General features: G+C 42.7%; 3 protein-coding genes across 3 annotated transcripts; all 3 read right to left on the reverse strand.

Annotated features, from left to right (window-relative positions):
- Positions 1 to 4053: 4053 nt before the first annotated feature.
- On the reverse strand, positions 4054 to 5895 carry LOC137989944 (uncharacterized). The gene has a single exon (XM_068835518.1). The coding sequence runs from the start codon at positions 5893 to 5895 to the stop codon at positions 4054 to 4056; it is 1842 nt and encodes a 613-aa protein (XP_068691619.1).
- Positions 5896 to 6388: 493 nt separating this feature from the next.
- LOC137989945 (uncharacterized) lies at positions 6389 to 6712 on the reverse strand. The gene has a single exon (XM_068835519.1). The coding sequence runs from the start codon at positions 6710 to 6712 to the stop codon at positions 6389 to 6391; it is 324 nt and encodes a 107-aa protein (XP_068691620.1).
- Positions 6713 to 6872: 160 nt separating this feature from the next.
- On the reverse strand, positions 6873 to 7550 carry LOC137989946 (uncharacterized). Its single transcript, XM_068835520.1, has one exon. It carries the CDS (start codon positions 7548 to 7550, stop codon positions 6873 to 6875), a length of 678 nt encoding a protein of 225 aa, XP_068691621.1.
- Positions 7551 to 10621: the final 3071 nt, after the last annotated feature.

Raw genomic sequence — 10621 nt, forward strand, 5'->3', positions numbered from 1 at the left:
CGCATCCAGTTAAACTGGGCTCCGGGCAAAGGAAATTCGGAGCTCCTTACATTTATCAGGGTTGAGTTGCACTCTGTTCACATGGGACCACTCAATAACCTGATTAACTATACTCTGTGCCTCATTGGTAATCCCTTTCGGAACGACTTCGGATACTGTAGCGTCATCAACAAATTTCCGTAAATTGGAGTGTTTACATGCAAATCACTTATCATCAATTCAAAAAGTCATGGCCCAATTTGGTAACCCTGGGGTATCTCAGAAGGGACTAGGCCCCACTTGCAATAACAACCTTTTGCTAGTTTGATTCTTTGAAATCGATTAGACAGAAAATCAATGATCCAGTTAACTATACTACGTGGTACGGCTGTGGCCCAAGTTCGATTCCCGGACCCGACGCCATAAGTGGGTTGAGTTTCTGTTGGTTTTCTTCTCTGCCTCGAAGGTTTTTCTCCGTGTTCTCCGGTTTTTCCCCTTCAGCAAAAACCAAAATACGGCTTATTTCAGCTGGCTGTAAGCTGTGCTCCAAGGTCACACATGGACCGTATAGCGCCTGACAGAGGGTTCAACGGACGCTTTCGGTTCGACCTTGTTGAGCTGCGTCGTTGCTGTAATTTGCTACGACGATTAGCCGCGATTATTATTATTATTATTATTATTATTATTATCATTATTACCGTCGTAACATTACAAGCGTGAATATTGGATGAAAGCCATAACTAGAAGACGAAGTTAAGGCTTCAAAATGTCTGACTACAAAAGGCTAGAGACCCAAAGACTTGGAAATGGAAATCCTGGAAACGATATTATCTTTAACATATCCGTCCTTGGCAGTGGTACTCTTCCATCGACCATGTCCCTGAAAAACTCTCTCGCTAACCCCTCTCTCGGCGGCCTTAGAAGCTCCCTCAGACCTACTGAGTGTGGGAGCCAAATATTGACGGATCCGGAACTAGCCCTCGCAGGTCCTTAGCCAAGTGATCCCTGAATGTTGAATAGCCGAGAACTTTGTTTTTGTTCAAACGTTTGCGGGAGGACTTGATCTTCAGGAAACTGTCTTCTGACTCGTGTGCCCACGTAATGCTACCAGTGCTGAAAACGCAACGTCAACTGTGGATCCGTAAAAACTGCGGCTTACCTCCAGAGACTTTCCTGGAAAACATATAAAGAAGAACAAGAGGCAGTGTGGCCGAGTGGTTAGGGCCTGTGCCTTAACATCCGGAGATCCCGGGTTCAAGACCGCGTTCTGACCACTCACAGAATTTGTTTCAGGTAGTCCCTGGTTCAATTTCCTGGCGCACTTGTAAAATGACCAACTGGTTTGCCTCCCGCCAGTTGGGATTCTTAACAATTGTATATGTTCAATGCTCGGAGATATTAGCTACTAGCTACTCTAAAATCCGAGGGTAAACAAAGTGATTATTATTATTGATTATAACATAACTTAAGAAACAAAGCATTACACAAGTTCAAAACCGCAAACTTTGCACCAAAATTAGGAAAAGGCCATTAATTAAACGTCTCGGTAAAGTCCAGTTAAGGTGATCTGACAGTGACCATGAATAGAGCACATTTACGATTACAAGGTACACTCCCTTGTGCCCCACAAAACAGTAACCTGAAAATGCAACATAAATGTCAAAAATTACTACAGATAGGTAACAAAAGACCTTTAAAAAATTCGTACACTTGGGGCAGCTGCCAGTCTCATCAGTACAAAAGGCCGACAAAAATATTCTCTCAGGAAATTAAAAGCTAACGAGGAAACAGTGATGCTAGCACCAAAAATGCTGTATCGAGATTTTCCCCTTACAAACAGTAGCTAAAGCGCGGCCAGGAACCGGCCAGTCCGATAAACAAATGGGTACCAGTGTCTACCATCTTGGCACAAAAAAAACAGGATGATTTACACAAGGGAATCACATGGCTTCCTTCGGCCATACACGTTCTCAAACGAGAAAGACATTAACTAACAACTTTTGACACAGGCGGATGTAGCCCGATATAGTTCAAGTTCCAATCTCGAATAAAGAACCGCCTCGGTCCTGGGATGGTAAAAACTAGAACTAAAGCGAGCTAATTTAGCATAATAGCAGCAAGAAAACCTAACAAATATGTGATCGGAGGCCCCAATATTGTTGTATAACATTGTGAATACTTCATCATTAAACGTATAATCGTCAAAGTCGAAAAGCCTACCTAAGCGAGCAGCGGTAAGATTACGTTCCCTAAGAATTTACTTCATATAAAGAGAAAACCTAAATCCGAAGCAGACGAAAAAGAAGCTGCGGTTCATGCAGGCACTTAGCTGCCGTAATGAATAATACTCACTCTATAAACCGTGCTGGTCTACAACAGAGGCCAGAAAAACCTGTCATAAACAGCCATGCAGTCCGGCGTTCCAAACATAGAACCAGTGTGGCTTTTGACCTTGGATAATTCTGCGCTCAGTAACAGACATACACTCTGAACCTTCATAAGTATCCAGTACAATACCAAACCAAGTGATAACTTGGGTTGGTTCCCATTGGGACTTTTCTTCATTAACAACAAAAGAACGCTAAAGCAAGTTAGTGTTAACTGACTAATAATATTCATGAAAAAAAAAATACTCGATTCTGATTGGCTGAGAACAGTGCAGTTTTTCGGTAACACAGAGCAGAAAAGAGATAATTGAATGCAAAAAAAGGTAACAAAGCAAGCATTCTGATTGGAAAATGAACAAAGAAGTTCACAGATAGCCAATCAAATCTTTTGTTTTCAAATCAAGCGCGCGCCCTGCATGGCGCAATTATGGCCCAATTTTTCCTGATTGCGTGATACGCGTTTCTTATGCTTAACCATCTTGAATTTTTTCATGTATATTATTAATAAGTAATCACATGATTTTTCTCGTGCAATTTGGAATAAATAAGCACTTGTAAATTTTTTGAAAGACGACAATTTGCACTCGCCCTACGGGCGCGTGCAATTTTGGTCGTCTTTAAAAAAAATTACACGTGCTTATTTATTCCAAATTAAAACTCGAAATCATGTGATTACCTATTGCTTGTTTTCATTCACGTGATCAACAGCCATGTTTTTCAACGAAAACAAAAGGAAGCGTTTGCATAATCATAGAGTTAAATTCCCTGAGGATTTGGTCGGGGCACCAACATGGCCGCCTTTTCTTTGTTTAGGGGCACCAACATGGCGGTCGTGACGTTATGTGAAAACCGAGAATACAGACTACTGATCTTGGCTTCGTTATTGTTAGCTACGATCTCGCTCCAAAGCCATCATAGAGATAAAAAGACAATGGAAGGCCTTTTCTTCTAAGTCAATAAAGGCTTGAGTAACTTAAAAAATAAATACAGAGCGGAGGGTAAGCCGAAAGGCAAAATTACAAACTGAAAATATTTGAACTTTGCGGTCCGATGGGCAAAAAAGCGGTTCAATACATCGCTATGTTAAATATTTAAAAATAACGTCAAAAACAAGTTTTTCGAGTCTTCCGCAGAGCTGAATTATTGTTTGCATGTACTCGCCGTAAGTAGATGCCAGGCGACGCATGAGTGAATGCACATCACAGAACGGAATCTTGTTCCTGTGGCACTTATCTTAATTTCCACAAAATGCCGTTAACAAGAGCTTATACTGGAATGGTTCATCAATATAGCCTCCGAAATTAAATAGTCATTAGTAAAACATGAAACAAGAAATATAAGTGATAGAAACCGACGTTTCGGTGCATCTTGCGCCATTATCAAAGTTACATAAATTAAAACGCGGTTTGTGAAAAGGCTAAGTTGAAACGAACTTGCATAAAAGAGTGCCAAGCTAATTAAATGAATACTTTAGCACGAAGAGAATCCGACTGTTAGGAATTACGACGAGACACTGAAGCGTAACACAACTTTAATCCACTGGACTCGGCTACACATCGATTTACAAAGGGGGTGTATACGAGTGAAATGCTACGACGTACAAAAACCTTCGATAACAAGAGCGGGAACAACAACGAAAGTCACACACACTAAGTCCTACACACTAGGGTGGGGGTAGTATAACTATTCATAGGTCCAGTCTCTCAACCTTCTTTATCACTCTTTTAGAACGAGTACGGGTTGTAACATTCTCCCCACCTTGTCCTCCTCCGGGGAGGACAACGCTCAATTTAGGCTTGGAAACAGGTATATTTGCAGCATGAACAGTGTTCGTTTGTGGCTTCTCCCCACCATGGACTGGATCCTCTGCTTCCGGGCTTACTTGTGAAGCTGCTGACTCAATATCTAACTTGTGTAAACGTTGAACGGGTCTGTTGTAGAAACTGTTATGCGCTCTAACTGTAGCGGTCCGTACAAGCCCGTCGTTACCTGGATAAACCCTTTCAACTTTAGCCAACGGCCATTTGGTGCGCGGCACATTGTCGTCAGAAATAAGTACAATGTCGCCTACTCGAATAGAAGGGATCTCTTTATGCCACTTGTTTCTCACCGATAGGAGATGTAGGTACTCTTGTTTCCACCGCTTCCAGTAGTGATTGAGTAGTCTCTCCAGGTAGAGATACCTTTCGACAGTCCTCTTACTGGTCTCCTCTAAGATACTTTCTTTCCTTTCCGGTAACTGGTTAATTGGCCTACCAATTGCAAGATGAGCAGGTGTAATAGGTAACGGGTCTCTGCAATCATCACTCACTGCGGTCAACGGCTGCGAGTTAATGATACCTTCGATTCTGACCAGCAGCGTGTTTAGCTCAGAAAAGGCGAGAAGTGCCCTTCCAAGGACCTTACGCAGTGGTTCTTTTATCGCTCTGCAAAATCGTTCCCGCCATCCACCTCTCCATGGGGAACGCTCTGTGATGAATCTCCACTTGATCCCTCGTGATGAGAACTCTGACTTGATTTGATCTTGATCCAGCGTACTCCACATTCTTTGACTTTCAGTGGTGGGTTCATCGTATAATTTCTGAATTTCCCTGCTTGCTGCCTTGAAGGTTTGTGCATTGTCTGACCACACTGTATGGCAAAGACCTCTGCGACTCGTCATGCGACTAAAAGCTCGAGGGAACTCATCAGTTGTCAAACTATGTGTAAGTTCCAGGTGAACCATAAGAGATGATGCGCATGTGAAAATGCACACGTATGCTTTCTTAATGTTTAAGTCTTCTTTCACATACAGTGGTCCCACAAAATCAGTTCCAACATGCGCGAAAGCTCGTGAACAGGAAATTCTCTCCTCTGGCAGCTGACCCATTTTCTGGGCACAAGGTCCAACTCGTTGTCTTTGGCAAGCTACACATCTTCTGATAACACGTTTAACCTCACGTCTTCCTTGAGTTAGCCAAACTTTCTGCCTTAAAGTTGATAATACCGTTTCTGGATCAGCATGCAACATGTTCTTATGTACATCTTGCACCATCTTAGCAACTTCAGGATGTCCGTGAGGCAAGATTATTTGATGCTTGCTCTGTTCGGGAAGATCAGCAAACTGTAGTCTCCCACCAACTCTTAATACCTGATCATCTCTATCATAATAAGGGTCCAGTTTCAGGAGGCGGCTGTTACTGGGAAGTACCTCTCCAGCTTTCAGTTTCTCGAATTCTTCTTTGTAGACCACTTCCTGCACCCACATACAACATTTAATCTCGGCTTGCCTCACCTCGTCCGCCGACAGTTCCCTTTCACAAGACCTAGACTTAGTCTTAAACAATTTGACCGCTCTCAATACATAGGCAGTTACTCGAATCAAGTTTAACCATGTCCCATAGCGTGCCATATCAATCAGTGGTTCTGCAACGACTGCTGTATACACATGGGTAGTTTTTTTTTCCTCGCAAGCTTCGGCGGGAGCAGCTTCGTTTTCGGGTTGAGCGCGTAGTGGTTCACAAGGCGAAGACATCCATTTGGGGTCCATTCCACCACAAAGTGCTTGAAATCGTATCACTACAGCTTAACCCACGCGTCAACAAGTCTGCAGGATTCTCCTTACTTCCACAATACCTCCAACACTCAAGATCCCATGTTGACTGTACCTCAGCCACACGATTGGCACCAAATGGCTTCCAGGAAGAACTCTGCCCTTTTATCTAATGCAGTGCCACCATACTAACTGACCAACACACAACCCTAGCCACCTTCTTAATGGGCGCGACTCTGGACTTCGATATTACCAGCTGTGAGGATACATTGTCTTGCTTGTCTCTTATTCGAATGTACACTGCTGCTCCATACGCCTTGGGGGAAGCATCTCCAAAACCATGCACCTCTACCACAGAGTCTTGTGTAATACCATTTCCGAAGCATCGAGGGATAGTCACATCTTTTAGCTGCAACGACTCAGACTTCCAACTTAACCACTTTGCTTTAGTGTCGCTATCTAACGGGTCATTCCACTGTAATCCTTTCATTCACAACTCTTGGAAAAGGATTTTGGCTCTAACAGTGAAGGGTGATATCAGTCCCAGTGGGTCAAAAATTTTCGATGCCAGACTAAGTAGACTTCTCTTTGACATTGGATCATGGGATGAGATGATTCCACTCGGTGCGAGGAATCTAAAGTGGTCAGAGTTCAAGTCCCATGACACGCCAGGTGCTTTTATGGGGTCGCTCGAATAGAACTCCACGAATGGCGATGAGGCTCTTTTTGCTGGGTCAATAGCATCCATTACTAGCTCTGCGTTACTTGCACACTTGGTCAAATTGAATGCCGCTGTCATCATAATTTCTGACATTTCTTGTTGAAGCTTCAAAGTTGAATCTACTGTATCGGCTCCTGTCAGGCAGTTGTTTGTAAAATTTCTTCTACTGCATACGGGGACATTTCTTTGTATTTGTTTACATGAGCGTGGACTGTAGCAATTGCAAGGAAAGAACTTGCGTTCACACCGAAAGTCAATCTCTGCATCCTGTACACCTTTGGTGCTTCGTTAGGCTGTAATCTCTCCACAGGTAGCGGTGAACATCTCTGTCCTCTGATGCTAGTTTGACTTGCAGAAACATCTTTTCAATGTCTGCTATGAGACCAATTTTGTGTGTTCTAAATCGAATCAGTACAGATGCAAGGTTCGGCTGTAAAGGAGGACCAGGAAGAATACAATCGTTAAGGGAAGCATTACCTCCTTCTCGTGCGGAAGCATCAAATACGATTCTGCATTTTGTCGTTCTTTTGTCATCACGAAATACAGCATGATGCGGTAAGTACCGCACAGTTCCATTGTCATCGCTCTGATCAGGTACTTCCTCTGCAAAACCTTTCTCTACATATTCGTTGATCGCTGTTTTGTAAGCCTTAGCTTTTACAGGGTCTTGCCTTAACTTTCTTTCAACACTTTGCAGGCGTCCCAAAGCTTGTGCATAATTACTTTCTAGCTTTGGAGGATCTCGTTTCCATGGTAGTCGCACGTCATAGTTATGTCCATCAAAGTTCAATCCTCTATTGAAGTCAGCAACAGCACATTCTTCCTCTTGTGACATAACAGGGTCCTCGATCTCTGCAATACCAATTGATTCCAGTTCCCAGAATCTTTTTAATGTTTCGTTAACTCCACCGTTTTCTACAACTGTCAGCATGGATGAAGTTTGCCTTGATTGGCGGTTTACTTGTCCCGTGACGATCTAGCCGAGGCAAGATTCCATAGCAGCAAGTGACTCACTGGAACTACCTCTCTTACAGACCTCAGTCACTAATGAGTAGTAGTGGTCTGCACCAATAAGAACATCTACTTGAACTGAGCCACGAGGATAACTATCTGCAAGAGTTAAGCCTTGAAGATGAGAGTTCTTATGGAAGTCCATCTGTACTGGCCCGAGAGGATTACAAATTTTGGAAATAGAAAGGGCCTCCTCTACCTCCACTTTTGGATCTGCCATAAAGGGGCTAGGTCACGATATTTTAGGTAATTTTGTTTAATTTTGTTAATTATGAGCTCTAAACGTCAAATTGGCAGAGCAAGAGTCTTTCATTTGCAAAATAACGGCCCCATAACAACTGAGAATGATTTTCCAGCTTTGTAAATGACATTTTGATATAGACTGAAATAAATTTGAAAAAAGGTGAGCCGGCGTTTTTCAAATTTACCCAAATTCAACCCATTTCAATCCTCTCCAGTTTTGTCCATCCGTGTCCCTTCTTGGCTTCCCTGTGTTTTGTTAGAGTTCTTCTATAGTTTTGAACAGTTATTTTGATATTTTAGTTAATCCTATGACCATTCGATCAGTGCTGAAATTGCCTAAAATTGCGTGACCTAGCCCCTTTAATTGGTGAAAGGGTAAATTTCACTCTTTGGAATCTCTTCGTTTCGCTGGTTTCCCCACCTAGCGTTGTGACACTTAATAGCTCTGAGGGACCTTGCAGGTCAAGGGCCTCTGCAATGTTCTTTCGTATATACGAACGTTGACTCCCTGAATCTAGTAAAACACAGACTGTCATTTCTTGACCCTTAACAATTAACCTGGCCAATGCTGTCTGTAGGAGTGTTTCCCTCATAGGTAATGCAGGCTTAGCTGAAGCCAATCCACTTAACTAGTGTTGCTTAAGTGCCGAGGTGTAACAACTGACTGCTGCCCATACAATAACCAGTGATGTCGGTGACCATAATTCGCTACAGAACACTTAGGATGGCGACAAATTCTGAAGAAGTGCTTGTGGTTGCTACAATCGGCGACAAAACTAGTTGAGACAGTTGCCAACAGAGCACACTGGCAACGACACATTCATTGTTTGCAAAGGAAACTTGTCCAGAAAGTACGTTTCCGGGATACCCCTCCCTCCCCCACCCTAATCAATGTTGTACCGCTGTCGACAAGGCTCGCAGAAAACAGAAAAACACAACATTGTCCCGGGGGTGCGGGGAAGGGGGCCATTTGCGCCGCCGAGCTTGAAATCGACTCTAAAGGATAAGAGTGTCTCAACAATTTTGACGCCGATTGTAGGTTTTAAACAATTGAAACACAGTTTGTTCTCTTGCACTAGTTTCCATCTGCCATCAAGTGATTTTTCATTAAACATTGGGCAATTTTGTGAGTCACGATCTGCCTTGCAGAAATTACAATTTGGCTGTGTTGGAGGGCGTGTTTCACCAAGTAGTGCAGAAGCAGTATACATCTCATTCTCGCCACCCATTTTGGGAGATGAAGACTTTCTTCGGTTTTCTTTACCTTTATCAGAACTGTGATTGCCTGGGGTAATGTTCCCATTTGAACTTCTTTCTCCTGCTTCTTTGGACACAACTTGTCGGTTAAGAAATTTAAAGAACAATTCAAGGCCTATTTCATCTTCTTGAGTGTCTGCAAGTGTCAACTCCCATTTTTTCCAATAACTGAGGTGGTAACTTGGTCTCAAAAAGGGGTAACAAAATACATCCCTGGCTCATTGGATCTTCTCCAAGAGCCTCTAAAGCTCTAGTTCTGTTCATAAAGGTATCATAGAGATCTCTGAGGGAGGATGCATTAACAACTGACTTAGCATCCATCGTGATGACAGATTTCACTAGAAATGAGATGATCATACGTTTTCTTCCATACCTGTGTTTGAGGTATTCAACAGCTGCTTCATAATTTGCTCCAGTTACTTCAAATCCGTCTATTGCTTTCAAGGCATTTCCAGTTAGCACCGAGCATAGATAAGTAAACTTCTGAACATTTGGTAAATCAACACTGTTATGCACTGCAGCTTCAAACTGATCCCAGAAGTTTTGAAATTTCAACACATCGCCATTAAACTTTGGCAACTCAATTCTCGGTAATTTCAGATTTGAGGATACACGACTGTCACTGTATGCAATATCCTTCGAGGAGTGATCTCCCACATCGCAATCTTTATTTAGGAATTCATGAGCAGCATCCACAGCTTTATCTACTTCACTCAGAATTTTTCCCCATCTTCGGAGTTCCTCCTCCATCATATCCTCTGCAACAAGCGCGATTAATTCATTTTTCAGTTGGAGATAATTCTCACGGTACACAGTTAGCCTTTCAATTCTCAACTGGACTTTGATTTTGTTGCTTGCATTTTGACTTAGATACAAAATATCCTGAATCAACGCATCCATATCCATTTGCAAGGCTCTGGCTTTACGTCTAATCGAACTAACCTCCTGAATTTCCACTTCACTTTTCACTTGAAGAGGTTCCTTCGAAGCCTCGGCTAAATTCGAACCTTCCTTTAACTCTGGTGCAATACCATCTGACTTCGAATCATCCTGAGCGTTCACTAACCTTTCCACTAGGACTTCTCTTTCCAGTAGTCGGCAATCCCTTTTTTTCAAGCATTTCACGAATTTGATCGACTGTGAGTTGAGATAAGTCTTCCATTTTGCTCGAGGAACCGGTTGCCATGTAGTTGCAACTGATGAACTTGCAAAGAATTACAAATTTACTGCTGAAATATCTCCTTGACTCCGGCTGTGAAGGACCATGTTAGGAATTACGACGAGACACTGAAGCGTAACACAACTTTAATCAACTGGACTCGGCTAAACATCGATTTACAAAGGGGATGTATACGAGTGAATGCTACGACGTACAAAAACCTTCGATAACAAGAGCGGGAACAACAACGAAAGTCACATGATACTCTAAGTCCTACACACTAGGGAGGGGTTAGTATAACTATTCATAGGTCCAGTCTCTCAGGCTTCTTT

This window comes from Montipora foliosa, unplaced genomic scaffold (assembly GCF_036669935.1).
Source record: "Montipora foliosa isolate CH-2021 unplaced genomic scaffold, ASM3666993v2 scaffold_481, whole genome shotgun sequence".
Taxonomy (NCBI): Eukaryota; Metazoa; Cnidaria; class Anthozoa; order Scleractinia; family Acroporidae; genus Montipora; species Montipora foliosa.

Bases quoted from the DNA above. Each gene is read 5' to 3' on its own strand.
- LOC137989944 (XM_068835518.1), bottom strand. From the start codon at position 5,895: ATGGACCCCAAATGGATGTCTTCGCCTTGTGAACCACTACGCGCTCAA.
- LOC137989945 (XM_068835519.1), bottom strand. From the start codon at position 6,712: ATGTCAGAAATTATGATGACAGCGGCATTCAATTTGACCAAGTGTGCA.
- LOC137989946 (XM_068835520.1), bottom strand. From the start codon at position 7,550: ATGCTGACAGTTGTAGAAAACGGTGGAGTTAACGAAACATTAAAAAGA.